This window comes from Tympanuchus pallidicinctus, unplaced genomic scaffold, assembly GCF_026119805.1.
Source record: "Tympanuchus pallidicinctus isolate F22 unplaced genomic scaffold, pur_lepc_1.0 scaffold46, whole genome shotgun sequence".
In the NCBI taxonomy this organism is placed as follows: domain Eukaryota; kingdom Metazoa; phylum Chordata; class Aves; order Galliformes; family Phasianidae; genus Tympanuchus; species Tympanuchus pallidicinctus.
The window spans coordinates 116539-130885 of record NW_026294765.1 but is presented as its reverse complement, the minus strand read 5'-3'; the positions used below and the strand labels follow the sequence as shown (position 1 = coordinate 130885).

Sequence of the window (14347 nt, the reverse complement as noted above, 5' to 3'; positions counted from 1 at the left end):
GCGCATGCGCAGAGGCTGGCGAGCTGCCCTCAGGCGCGCACGGAGCGCACCGCTGCGCTTCGCGTCTCCCTCAGGCTCCGCCTTCCCCCTCCCTCCGCCATTCGTCGCCCTTCTCGCTGAGTTTGCGCGGAGTTGGCCTTTTTTTTTTTTTTTTGCTTTTTTTTTTTCCTTTTTTTTTTTTTTTTTTTCCCCTTTCCCTCAGCGCGTCTCGGCTTCCCCACCATTTTGTGCCGCGATCACAAGGTTAGCTGTGGGAGCGCGCCGTAACCTCCCTCGCGTTCGGGCTCGCAACGGGACCTCGAAGGGGCCTTGATGGCGGACAGTCAATCAGCGGCCGGGCTGGGGGAGCTGACATCCCCCGGAGGGGCCGCAGCGCTCGGCTCGGAACCCGAAACCCGGCGGCTGAGCGAGCTGCGGGTCATCGATCTGCGGGCAGAGCTGAAGCGCCGCAACCTGGACACGGGCGGCAACAAGAGCGTGCTGATGGAGCGGCTGAGGAAGGTGAGCGAGGCGCCAAGCGGGGGGGGGAAAACGGGCAGGGGGGAGGGAAGGGGGGGGCGGGGGAGCCTCATCCGGGTCCTTTGTCCCACGGCCCAGGGCCGTTGGCGCATGCGCGGTTGGCGCGGCGCCGCATTGAGGGCAGCGCGGGGCGGGGGCCGGGCCGTCCCCGTTCTCCCGTCCGCTCCGTCGGCGCGATTCCCTTTCCGTGCTCGTCTTCCCTCCGCGCGCCCTTCGTTCGGTTCTTCCATCTCTCCTGCGTGGCTCTCAGCAGGCTGGGCCGGCTGCGGATCTCGAGTCCTTTGTGGCTTCTCACAAACGCGGCCCCGTTCGTTGCAGGGGAGGTGTGCTTGATGGCCGTTACCTTCCAGCTCCATCAGTTCTACGATCGGAACACGGGGATCGTTAAGTCCAACCCCGGGGTCCACACAGCACCACCCGAAACCCAAACCCAATCTGTGCTGTAAAGCTTTGCGTATAAAGCTATGCGGATCTTCACCCCTGGATTGCATCTCAGTGCGTCTGCGGAGCTGTTTTATAGCACAGTTTGTCTCTGATGGGGCTGCGTGAGCTGGGAGCCCCATCTGACAAAGCGCACGTTGTAGCAGTACAACAGGGCTGCGTTGCTGTCTCCCTCAGGCTATTGAGGACGAAGGAGGAGATCCGGATGAAATTCCCATGGCTTCAGAACTGACCAACAAGAGGCTGTCAAAAAGAATGAGCAAAGGTACAGGGTGCAAATACAGCGTCTTCTTTTTGGTGCTTTTTTATGGAAAGTAGTAAAACTATTTCAACACCAGTATGACACCCAGGTGTTCTGTTTGCATGTCTTGGAACCTTGTTCATGCTTGTGCCGTGGATTTGTGTTGACTGTGTTGTATTCTCATCTTTAGCTAAATCCAGATAGGGCTTCTGAATCAGGATCTTAATGATTATTAATTGAAACAGCATTGCCTAGATAAGTTGGCAAAGAGTAGCTATGTTATAGTTAATATAACTTCAGTTATATTATTTGTAGGTAGAAAATCAGAAGAGGAAGGGTTGGAAGACAATGGGCTGGAAGAAAACTCCAGAGATGGGCAGGTAGGTGAAAGCATGATTGCAGTTTCCAAGTATGTGTGTCATTAAAATGACAGTAAACACACGTCTGCCCTTTTCCTTTATTTAGGAGGATATTGAAGCAAGCCTGGATACCTTACAAGACATCGACATGATGGATATTAGTGTGTTAGATGAGGCTGAAATAGACAACAGCAGTGCTGTGGACTGTGGAGAAGACTATAGTCCTGATAACATTCTGGATTCACTGTCTGATAATAAAGACAATGTTGATGCTGAAATGAAAGAACTTCCAGATCAGCTAACAGAAAACGAGGTAAGTAGAGGTCCTTGCAAATGTAACAAGTGTTTGGGAGGTGGAGGCTTTTCTTTGGTGTAATGCAATATAGGATGTGTGTAGAACATGGATTCTGGTTCATATTAGCAGCTCTTGTGTCCTACCAGAGGTATAAAGGCTGACAGCAGCACATTTACCATCTGCTTTGCTGTGCAGTGACATCTCTGGGCTGAAAGCAGTTGTTGGTTTCACTGTTCCCTGTTGCCATTGATGCTTGCTAGAGTGTGTGTGCATTAATGGATGCATGCACACAGATGTGCACCCACCCATCCAAATAACTGCGAAGAAAGAAATTCATTTTCAACTTATAATTTAGAACTGTTTTCTGCAGAAATGATGTTATGAAGAAATGATGTTGTGTAGGTTATTAAAATGCTTATGGATCGGGGATTGCCCTTGCCTGGCAGTGCCAAACTTTTGATGTAGCTTAGAGAGCAAGTTGGGATATCTCCTATACAGACTGCAGCTGCTGAATGGACGCAGTGGTTGTGTGGTATGGTTACTCCCCACACAAAGAGCACTCTTTCCTCGTGTATTTGCTTTAGGCTTCTCATGTCTGTCTCAGCTTTTTGCCATGTGAGAAGCAAGGTGATTGCAGAAACACTCATTAACCTGAAAGGCCAGTTGGCTTTCTTTCAATTGGAGCTGTTGAGAATCATAACCAGTGAGGTTTTGGTTGAGGCTTCAATCAAATAGAGCTCCAGCAGCTCTTAGGAACGGAGATGTGGGGGGCGTTTTGTCATTGGCAAAGTGGAGACTTAAATCAACTTCTAACGCCTTGAAGGTAGAAGGTAAAGAAATAAAGAAATGAAAACAAAAAAAAGGTGGGAAAATGGAGAATTTCTAAATCAAAGCATCTTTAAAGCATACTTTAATCTCAGTGATGAAAGGTTACTGGAAAGAGTGCTCTCCTGCTCGTATTGAATGCTGAAGAACATTTCTCTCTTGCTCTTCTTGGGTTGTGCTCAGAAGCAGTAATATTGGAAAATGCTGCTGATGTTGGTGCTCAGGATGAGGTGCTGTTGCTCTGGGCTGTGCACTGCTTGCTGTGTAAGGAGTGCTCTAATTGCTTTTTTACTCTTCTAGGAAGATTATGATGAAATTGAAAACAATGTAGATTCCTCTTCTGATTTAATTGAAATGAAGGTAAATTGAAAACGTAACTCGCAGATATTTTTTAAATGCTGTTCACTCTGCTCGTACCGTTGGCCATAGTGTGAGCTGTGACAGAACCACGGGCTGAGTGCTCGCACACGATCCACTCTGTCAAGTGAGGATGCCCCGAGTTGTTTCCTTGTTGTTTTCTTCCCTCCCCACTTGGCCAAATTCAGGAGACTTCCTCCACTTTTGCTCTGGCACTGCAAAGGAAACAGGCCTTCAGAAAGGCAGAGCGAAAGCACTGTGATGGCTTTTCTTACTTAGGAAAAAAGATATTTGCTTGAAAAGTTTCACAGCTGATTTATTTTCCTTTCCCCTGCTGATGATATCCAGCAGCAGCCAGGTTTCGTTTTCACGCTGTGGTACCCAGAGGAACCTTTTTGCCCCCTTGTCTCTAATATTCCCAGTTACGAGGCGAATAGTGGTTGAAATTTGGGCTTTAATTAGTCAAAAAAAGTTACGTAGGTTATTAATTTCCAATGGATGGTGAAAAGCAGTGCTAAGAGCAGCAGGTGCATTGGCATACGCTTACATCTCACGGGGGGGGAGGAGGGGGGGTTGCAGTGATGCTGTGTAACAAAGTACATTGCATAAAATCCTTATTCTGTGTTTATTTCCCAAACAGAAAATGGAGAAACTACACTTGGAGCCAGGTACTGTTAAAGAAAAGCATATTCCTGTCTTTTCAACTAATGCTTTTTAAACCATTAACTGTTTAAAACAAACAAACAAACATAGAGTTTGCGTTATTCTTATGATGGACAACCCAGATCGTGCAGGGTCATAGAGATTGGAAACCCAATCATATCCCCAGATCTGTCAAGTGATGCTTGTCATCTCTGAAATATTTTCAGTGATATGAAATGGTTTAAAAACCTGTTAAGCTACATAGATGGATGTAGAGAAGGTAATGACAGTTTAAGAGCTAAGCAATCTGCCTCTAAACAGATCTTGTGATATCGCACACACCTTAACTCCTTAGCAAGTAGGGAGCAGTGACAGCAGTAAAAAGACATTGTAGGGCATTAGAATGTAAAGCTTAGTTACTGGATACAGAAGAAAGAAGAGAGTTTCTTCATGGAAATTTCATACAGATACTTTTCACTTTGTGGACTGCAAACACACTCATGCACCATCAGAAGAAGCCCAGGTTTCATGTTGGACTGTCTGCTAAAAGAATGTCACAGAGATTTAAAAATTGAACCCTCAGTGCTTTGCTATGTTCAGTTAAGCGTCTCGGACTGTGGAAGCTAACTAGAGAAGAAACAGCTGAACGATTTCGTGAAGAATATCAAGGATGAGCCAGAAGGTTTTGTTAAATCTGTGGGGGATTTTTCTTCCCTGTTAACGTGTGAGGGCTGATGCAGTAGTGTGTCAGAGTGCAGTGAGCGTAGGACTTGTAACACTGGGTACACTAGGGTTTTCCAATCTCTGTGTAGCTTAGCCTTCTCTTGGTGTTAGTGTGGCAGCCATGCCAGTTCCACGTTTGTGATTGCTGTATTTCCCTGGTGATTAAACCTTGTGCCATTCTATTCCTGTTAAATCCGTAGAAAATGAGAAAATACTCGACATTTTGGGGGAAACTTGTAAATCTGAGCTCCTTAACGAAGAAACCTCCGAAGCGGAGCAGCCACATGCACAGGAAGCAAGTAACGTGGTGCCAGGCAAGAGGCTGGCAGAGGAAGAGGACGCTCTTGCTGCCGCTCAGTCGGAGGAAGATGCTTTAGATTTGGACAGCAAATCGGCACAAGCTATGGCAAGGAAGGAGGCAAAGCGTTTAGTTGTAGCGAAAGGGGAGACAAGTGAACAGACAATAGAGGAAGAGAAGCTGGACTCTGACTCTGTAGGAGTAGAGAGCGTAAGCGATCAGAGTAGCAAGCGCTGCCAAGGCCTGGAAGCCTCTAGTGGGGAAACAGCGGAGAGAGGCGCAGGTGCGGAAGGCAAGGATAGCAAAGAAGATGCCAAGAAAGCAGAAGACAAAGCTAATTCAGAGGAATGCCCCGCTACTAAAGAGTCCTCAGCCAGTGAGGGCGGTGATCAGAAAAAGAGGTTTGTTTTTTCTCCGTTATAGACCAGATGCTATCTTTTGTCACGGGTCGTTAAGTGCTGCCGATAAGCCGTGTCCTTCAATTGGCCACCGCGCCTCTGAAATTGTAGCCTATTGCTAAAGAATCGGTTTGATTTCTCCTTGTGCAGAATTGTCGTTGTTTGGTTAAGCGCAGAGGGTTTGATTTCTTTCCTTCCTCAACCTTCAAAGGTTGTTTTCTTAAATTACTCTGATTTGTAAACTTCTTCCTAATATAATTCTGTTTAAGAATCTGACTCCCCTTATTTCATGTCAGATTACTTAAATCGAGTATGTAAAGGTGTATTTTTGTTTGCAACGTATTTTCTGGTAGGTATTTAATTTTAGCTTTTTAAATAACTGATTAGTAGTCATTATTCTCTCTGACTTGAGTAACGTGTTGTTTTGTCTTTAGCCCTGTGGAGGAGGACAGAGATACAAAGCTAGTCTCAAAAGACGAGAAGGGTATGTATCCTTAAACAACGAACCTTGGCATTTGTGTCAGTGAAGCTCCTTTTTGTTGGATGGGGCCTTTTGTTGTGAAAGCTTTGAAGTCTCTGCCGTTCTTAAATTTCATTATTTTCTTGTTTTCCTGGGTTTTTAAAGATGCAGTTATGCCAAAACATTCTTCTCTTTGATATGTTTTGCAAGGCTTTGCGTTGTGCCCCTTCTGTTTGTGTCTTGATCTCCAAAGGTAGGCGCTGATCTGTGACAAATATGTCCTTCATGGCTCTGAGGATACCAGCAGCTCTTAGTGAGTCCAAAGCCTTTTGTGATTGCTTTCCTTGTGGTTCTTTACACCATCTCCTGTACACAGTCTTGTATTCACGTACTTAAGCATCACAAATGCTCCAAGTTTCATGTCTTCCAGTTGGATCGATGGCTCTTAAATCTTCATCTGCTCGGATCCTGTTTCCAGTGCCAATATGCATGATAAGCAGGACGGGCATTTCTAGATGAGCAGTGCCACGGGAGGCCTTGCCTGCTCCTTCTTCTCATTGTGCTTCTTTCTTTTAATGCACGTTCTGCTGAGCCTTTACTTCTCTTTCCTCTTTTCTGTTCTCTTACCACTCCAAGGCAGAAAGCTTAGAACTGCCTTGCGTGCGGCAGAGAGTTCAAAGCAGTGAGTGCTGATGTCCCAGCAGTTCTGTAATTGGCAAGAAGTTCGTTAGGAGATCTGTCTGCTGATTGGAAAGGAAGGATTTGCATGGCTTTAGGTTTTGCAGCACAGACTGAACTCGTCATCAACTGCTTCCACCCAGATTCTGGGTTATGCCTGTCTGTGCCAGCGACCAGACCTCGCCATTAGCTCCATCCACATCTGTTCACCTTTCATCCATATTTTTACTCTTATTTCAGGACATTTAAAGGACTGTTTAACAGGTTCTTTTATTTACCCAGAGTCTGCAGCACGTTTTGGGCCGTGTCATCTTTCTTCTAAGAGATTGTTACAAATCCCTGCCCACTTTCACACGAACTTGTACAAATGTGACAGCATTCCCTGCAGAGCTCGTGTTTGCAGCAGGAAGGTGGCAGCTCTCACATGAAGAAGTAAGAAAGAGAAAGATACCTGAGTAAGGAGAGCATTTCAGATTGCCTTTGAAAGATGCATCTCCCCATTGATGACAGTTCTGAGAAATTCCTTTCATCACCAAAAAGGTGTTTTAGAAGCAGATGGATGTAGGGAGACCTGCTGCACTCCAGTCACAGAAGCCTGTGGGACTGAATGCTGTGAAGAGCAATACAGAGCTCCTAAAGAGATTTCAGAGGAGGCTGGGATAGTGTCCTGGTGTGAGCTCCATGCAAACAGGCAACCATCAGAACTTGCGTAAATCAGACTGTTTCAAAAAGGGATAAAGGGATAAAAAACCCTGTTTGTTTGGTTTTTCTCTAGCACGGTTACCAGTAACAGAAGTTCAACCAGGAATCAGTGAGATTACAGAGGAGCTGGCCAGGCTTGCTGGTTGCTCCTTAGAGAGATGAGCACGATACAATCACTCAGCAATAACAGATGTTTGCAGGGAGACATCATCTCTCCCTGTCAGAGATAACATCTGTGAGCATTCAGCTTGAACTTTTCTCAATCTCTGGACCACGAGTTCTCAGACTTGACAATGATGCAACCACTTAGCAAACCAGTTCACATGTGCTGGGTGGGTGTTCTGTAGTTCCTGCATAGCTGAATGCTGACCCTTTTCTGACTGCAGTAACTGAGGTCGTAGCTCAACTGTTCACACCCTGAACATGAGCGACATGCAGGCAGGCACTTAGGAAGATACGTTCTTGTTTTTATGGTGAATGTTTTTCCTTGAGGTGCGGTTAATCTGCATCCAGTTCTGATTCCTTAGGAATCGAGGAGACAAGGGCAAGACTTGAGTGCCTGTGGGTGCTGACTCGGTTCCCACAGCCCTCGCAGGTCTTCAGTCTTTTCCTGTAAGTTCCAGCTTGCTGGGGTGGATCCAGACACGTTCTGCAGGGCCACAGTTACTTCATCTCTGGAGTTTCTGCCTTGAGGAATGATGGAGGGAATAGCATCCCTCTGTTGCATGTGCCAGAGCTTGTTGCTTCATCTTAGGAGAGTTTGGACTCCTTGTTGCCTTCAGGAATACAAGCTGTTGGGAGGTGACGTTTATGCTTTGCTTTGTGATTTGAAAAATGGGATTTGTGGAACTGTTCTTTTTTAAATATGGGAACAGTAGAACTAATCAGGATTCGGGCTGTGCTTTTGTTTGTGTTCCTAATTAGGTCGCGCTGCTGGCGGTTCTGGGAGAAACTTCTGGGTGAGTGGACTTGCTTCCACCACCAGAGCTACAGACTTAAAGAATCTGTTTAGCAAATATGGGAAGGTAAGGCTGGTTTGTTTGTTTATATTCCCCTCAGCATAAACTGTCTGTAAGACTTGGTGTGCTTCTGTTGCTGAAAATGTCGGTGGGATTGCAGAGGGAAGAAAAACCTGCGTGAGTTCATGGCAAATGGCTGCAGTTTTATTTTATCTCTTCCAAACAAAAACAAAATTCCTTTTTCAGTCCTTATATAAACAGACAGCGACTGCTTACATACCCCTCTGTGTCCTGCGGTGGTGCCTTTACTCATTGGAACCCACAGTAAGCAGTGAATGCTGCTTATTAAATGTGTTCTGGGACAAAGTAGGATAATGCAGTATTTGATAATGTTGTTTATGGGGCATACGTGAGGAATTCCTCAGTACCTGAAGGTTTTCCTTTGTCTGAAGTGGATGACTGCTTTAAAATGCGCTCACTTGGGCATTGTTGTTTTCTACTGCATTTGTTATGAATTCACTCCATCTCAGCTGCGAAGAACAAGTTGGACAGAGCACTGCTGTCAGAGCTGATGGCATTTCTTGCACGGAGCTGATTCCTAAGGATTTCTGTCAGGCCTCTGAAGCCCATTTAAAGATGTCTTTCTCAGCAGGTTGTAGTTAGAGAAGTCTCTGCTGGTAATGCCTTACTGAAGGTTTAACTGAGAAAACATTGCAGAGTGTGAGCTGTGACCTGACAGTAAGCACTGCAGTGGGTTCAGTGTCACAGCATCGGGTTTGATGGTCAGAAGAGTAACAGAAGCTTCTTTCCCCATGTCAGTTAAAAAAAACAATGCTGCCTTTCCATTTATTTGTTCAGAATTCCAGCTGGTGAGCTGGAATGCATTGATCATAGAGATACCACAACGGGTTCAACGTGTAAGGAAAAGATAAGCTCACCTCACGTTTGCAGCTGCTTAGCTGCCACAACGTGGTCATGTAAATCAAATTACCCTCATTTGCTACAAAGCACTGGTGGAGGTTGAAGCTCCCAAGCAGTCGGTGCCCATCTGCTAAATGAATCAAGAGCTCAGAAGTACATTCCGTGCTCAGCTCCGCTGTAACGCGATGCCTCTGTGCACACACTGGTGACAGCAGGTGCCATTTATAAAGCAAGTGTTCTAAGCAGGCTTTTTCAAGTTGTTTTGGGGGGAAACTCCTCTTTCCTAAGCAGAGCTACGGATGTCACTCTGTCATCTCTGTGCTGACATGACGACATCATTGTGAGCGGCAGCAGCGTGCCCTGGCTTGCAGCAGGGATGCTCTGAGTGTTCCTTGCTGGTAGGGCTGTGCCCTCGTTGCTGTGAGCGTAACGTGTGCTTTCTTTGGGAAAGGTGGTCGGTGCAAAGGTGGTCACCAATGCCCGCAGCCCTGGCGCGCGCTGCTACGGCTTCGTCACCATGTCTACGGCTGAGGAAGCCACAAAGTGCATTACTCACCTGCACAAAACGGAGCTGCACGGGAAGATCATTTCTGTGGAAAAAGTGAGTATTGAGCCTCTAAGATTTGTCGCCGCCATCGAGTTGTGCGCGTAATTGAAACCATGATCTCAGCTGATGTGCAAAATAAATTTCAGGCAAAAAATGAACCTGCTGGGAAGAAACCGACTGAAAAAAAGGAGAACGAGTCGAAGAAAGAAACAGCCAGCGAGAGGTAGTGCCTTCAGCATCCCCTGCCCTGAGGTGTTGCAGTTCTGTGTGTTGATTTGTCAGGAGAAGCTGTTAAACAGAACTTTTATGACAAACATCCAGAAAGTGAAAGTGTGTGTTTGTAACTACCTCATCTCAGCCAATCAAAACTCTGTTAGTTTAATTCTCTCTTCCTGAATATCAATCTAATGTATATCAACATCTGCCTGTAGGCCTAGCAGTAGTAAAAGGGATGAGAAATGTGACCAGAAAGACGACTCCAAAAAGACTGAAGACAGAGATGAAAAAGAAAGGAAAGAGAAGGATGAACAGAAGTCTGCTTCATCGGATCAGCCTAAATCGTCCAAGTCAGGTAACATGGCTGTTCTTCATTTCACAGTCAATCTCTCATAGGATCATAGAATCCTAGAATGGCCTGGGTTGCAAAGCAGCACAACGCTCATGAGCTCCAACCCCTGCTGTGTGCAGGTCACCAACCAGCAGCCCAGGCTGCCCAGAGCCACATCCAGCCTGGCCTCGAATGCCTGCAGGGCTGGGGCATCCACAGCCTCCTTGGCAACCTGTGCCAGTGCCTCACCACCTCTGGGTGAAAAACTTCCTCCTCATATCCAACCTAAACCTCCCCTGTCTCAGTTTAAAGCCGTTCTCCTTGTCCTGTCACTATCCAAGAGTGGATGGTCTTGGGGGAGCACTGGCATTGTGTCAGCCTTAATGCTGACTCTTGGGATAGTGAAGAAATGCATTTTGAGCAGGGGTTTAAGGACCTGTTTTAAATTGTAGAGGGAGGTGACTGTGCACAGGGATGAGCTGCATGTGTTGTGTAGTGCTGTTATTTCTTACACCTCTTTCTGCTCAACCTCTGATTTGTACAGGGAGTAAAGGAACAGAGAGAACGGTGGTAATGGATAAATCCAAAGGAGAACCTGTTATCAGTGTGAAAACATCAACTACATCAAAAGACAGAGTGAGTCTGCTTGGGATGCATGGTACATGGGTTTTCCTTAGAAACAGAGCAGGAATCCCACTAAGTTGCACGTGCCCTATGCTTGTCCTGCTGATCAGCCTAATTAAGGTTTCTGTAATGCAGATTTAGCTCTTAATTAGTCAAATATTTTTCATATTGCTGATAACATATTCAGCAGTGAAATCTTGCCAAACTCAACGTGGGAAGGGAAGGTCTTCTGTTATTATGTTGTGGGTCTGCAATGTTTAAAAAAGAAAAAGCAACAGCAAAATGTGGGGGCAGAGCTTTGAGATGTGTGCGAATGGAAGCAGAGCTCTGCGCAGCGCTGGGCCTTTTGTAAAGGCACTCTGCTGAGTTTCTGTCCTGTGTCAAATGCAGAGTGTTAAGAGCCAGGACCGCAAATCGGAGAGCAGGGAGAGGCAAGGCATCGTGCCCTTCGACAAGATCAAGGCTCAGAGGAAGATGAGGGAGGCCGAGCAGCGCCGGTAAGAGCAGCAGTTTTCAGCTTGGCTGAAATCCTTTTTCTTCCTAGCAGCAGTGCAGTCTTCTTTTAATGAAAATGACCAAGGGGGAAAATATGTGTTTGATACTTTATTTGAGTAGAAGCAATGAGCTTTGAGGCATTTGGATTCAACGTCTGTCCGTATCGGATTATTTCCCCCCGCGGGTGGTGCGATGGGAGCAGTGAAGTCACTGTACATACATTGCTGTGATATAACTGAGGAGCTCAACAAATTTGCAGTCACTGTGGTTTTATGTTTTTAATATTTTTTTTTTTTTTTCCCTTTTTAACTTCCTTTGTTGAAATACAAACCTGTAACCTTTCGTCCTGCTAAAACAGCACCCGTGAGCGTCGGGAGAGGCAGCAGCACCTGCAGACCATCCGGGAGCGCGAGGAAAGGGAGAGGCTGGAGATCGCTCGGGAGAGACTGGAAATTGAAAGGCAGCGGCTGGAGCGAGAGCGGATGGAGAGAGAGAGACTGGAGAGAGAGAGGATGCACATAGAGCACGAAAGGAGGAGGGAACAGGACCGCATCCAGCGGGAAAGGGAGGAGCTGCGGCGGCAGCACGAGCAGCTGCGCTACGAGCAGGAACGCCGCTCTGCCATGAGAAGGCCGTATGACATTGATGGCAGGTAAAGGCACCGAGGGACAGGAGGGCGCCGGGCTGCCAGGCTGTGGCTCCAGCCTGCCCTCAGAGAGCTGTGTGTGTGTGTCTGCTCGGAGCTGCGCTCGCTGCTTGGCCTGAGCTGACGGCGTGTAAAACCTCAGCTGTGCTCCTGTGTCTGAGTTCTGTTCCTGCTTCTGAGCTTTGTTACAGGCGTTTTTGATTTGCGCAGCCTGAGGGGAGGGGACAAATATCAAAAGTCACCAACTGGGTTAAAACAAGCATATTCTCTCTGTCAGGAGGGACGATCCATACTGGCCTGAAGCAAAGCGGATGGCGATGAACGATCGCTACCATTCTGACTTCGGCCGCCAGGACCGCTTCCATGACTTCGACCACAGGGATCGTGGCCGGTACCAAGACCACTCACTGGACAGGTGGGTGTTAGCTGTGCTGTGCTGTCTGAAATCAGAGGGCAAAGAAGCATGCAGTATCACATTTTGCTGCCTTTTCTTTACTGGGTGTTTCTTCTGCACTTCCTTCTTTAAGCATGATTTAGTAGCTGTGAAGATTCTCTCGTGAAACCAAAGAGAAATGTTCTGTGCCACGAATGAAGCATTTGTTGAGCACCTGCTCGGTGTGCTGGTGCTGCTGTTTGGCAATTTGAAAGCTTCTGGGGAAAAAAACAGCTTTTGAAATAGTATTGTAGCACCTTAATGGAGGATGTGGCTTCATGCTTCTGGGCTAGCTAGGTTTTCTAGGAATCTCAAGTATTGTGGCTTCCTGTGTTCCTACCCCATTTGTAGGCAATGCTGGCAGCACATGGAAACAGGATTTTCTATCTGTGATGTGTAGATACTGTTAAAACTGCAGTGTTTTCCAACCACAGTTTGATTTTAATTGTCTGCCTGTAGGAGAGATGGATCGAGGACAATGATGGGAGATCGCGACGGACAAGTGAGTTGCTTTTTATAGACCTGTAGAACTATCTCAACTCTTACAACTTGGTTTGCTGTAGTTTCAGATTAAGATGATAGTGCTAGAAGTATCTATCAGTGACAGGATTGCTTTGTTTTTGACTTGCTATAGAACTCAGGTACACAGCAAACCAAACAAGTGTGTCAGAGAGGTGGGTGAGAGAGGGCACAAATACCACAAAATGAACTCTGTAAGGTGGCAGAGCCCAGTGGGTTGGTGTTCCTGAGAGGCAGGCAGTGAGAGGTGGCTCTTACTGATGGCTGAGCTGTGGGATTGCGAGAGTCCCGGACAGGATTGGGCAGAGAGGAAAGTGGTGAAGTTACCAGGAGGGAATAAGGAGTCAGTTCGGGGCTCACGGACGTGCTTGGCCTTGCAGCATTACCCAGACGAGCGCCACGGGGGACCTGAGCGCCACTCCCGGGACTCCCGGGAGAGCTGGGGCAGCTACGGCTCTGACAGGAGGATGAGTGAGAGCAGAGGCATCCCGCCGCCCTCACGGTCAGTGCTCTGAGCTGCGGCACTTCTTGTGCGGCTGCTGAATGCTGTAGATGCGCTTCTTGCCGCGGTTCTTTTCCACAGCCTCCCTCCTCGCTCTCTGCCAGGCGCTCTGCACAAGAGCAGCTCTTCCAGCTCGCTCCTTGCAGCAGTGCTGCTCTCCCGCCGGGTTCTTGCTGTCGTGCAGAAGTAACTCGGGCTCTTCCTGCAGAGATGGCCGCGACTGGGGGGAGCACGGGAGGAAATTTGAAGGGCACCAGGAGCGTTCGTGGCAGAGCAGCGTGGATGGAGGGATGATGGGACGGGATCACGAGAGATGGCAAGGTACCGCTCCCGTGGGGCCTGCTGGGACACAAAGCAAAACGAGCCCCGTGGGTATGAAGGAATCATTTCCACTCTTTTGTAGGTGGAGGTAGAGGGAGACCTGGCCACGTGATGCACCGTGGAGGCATGTCAGGGTAAGGAGCTTAAAAAGAGCAAAGCGTTGCTTCGTCTTCCATTTCCTTTCCTTTCTGGGTGAGTCCCTTGCATTTAAATGAGCCAGAGAAGCATTTGCAGGGGATTGATGAGTTCTGCAGTTTGTTAGTGAAACGTCAAGGGATGACAGAATATTCCTGTGGTTCATAACGTAGCACATCCTTTATTTCAACCCGACTACTGGAGTCGCAAGAAAACAAACCCAAACCCATCTGCCTCACTTTGCAGGCGAGGAGGGTTCATGCAAGGCGGGAACCAAAGTCAGATGATGCACGGAGGAGGGATGCAAGGAGAGGGATTTGCTGGCCAGGAAAGAGCAAGCAGACCCAACGACCCCCGGTTCAACCGTCGCTACTGAATGTTTTAATTTTTAATGCTACGTGGCAACTGAAATTGATTTGTCACCCGGGGTTACCGTTCCTTGGAGCTCGTGGGTCACTGTAAGTGTAATTTTTTTTAAGCTGCTGCCATATTACGTCACTCAATACAATGTGAACTCATTCGTTTTGTAATGTGTTGTTCATATCTCATTTAAAAATGTTTGTTAATGAAGCATTCCATTTTCCACAAATAAAAAACAGTTTACAGTTAACGGCTTCACTCGTCCCTGGGACACCGATGTGTTTGGCCACAGCTGAAGCACAGAATGTTCCACCCCAGCTGCAATAACCCAGTGCCTCTGCACTTTCACTAGCAGCGTGCTCCCAGCAGCACATTGACATGCCACATTACTTTCAGTCTT

General features: G+C 47.2%; 1 protein-coding gene across 1 annotated transcript; it reads left to right on the top strand.

Annotated features, from left to right (window-relative positions):
• Window positions 1–28: 28 nt before the first annotated feature.
• Window positions 29–14197, top strand: LOC128090415 (scaffold attachment factor B1-like). Its single transcript, XM_052702723.1, has 21 exons — window positions 29–501; window positions 1138–1225; window positions 1517–1581; window positions 1667–1873; window positions 2981–3040; window positions 3678–3705; window positions 4603–5101; window positions 5533–5582; window positions 7863–7963; window positions 9270–9419; window positions 9512–9588; window positions 9797–9936; window positions 10457–10548; window positions 10927–11033; window positions 11390–11683; window positions 11955–12092; window positions 12570–12612; window positions 13010–13131; window positions 13340–13452; window positions 13535–13586; window positions 13834–14197. The coding sequence occupies exons 1-21, from the start codon at window positions 313–315 to the stop codon at window positions 13961–13963; spliced, it is 2745 nt and encodes a 914-aa protein (XP_052558683.1). The 5' UTR covers window positions 29–312; the 3' UTR covers window positions 13964–14197.
• Window positions 14198–14347: the final 150 nt, after the last annotated feature.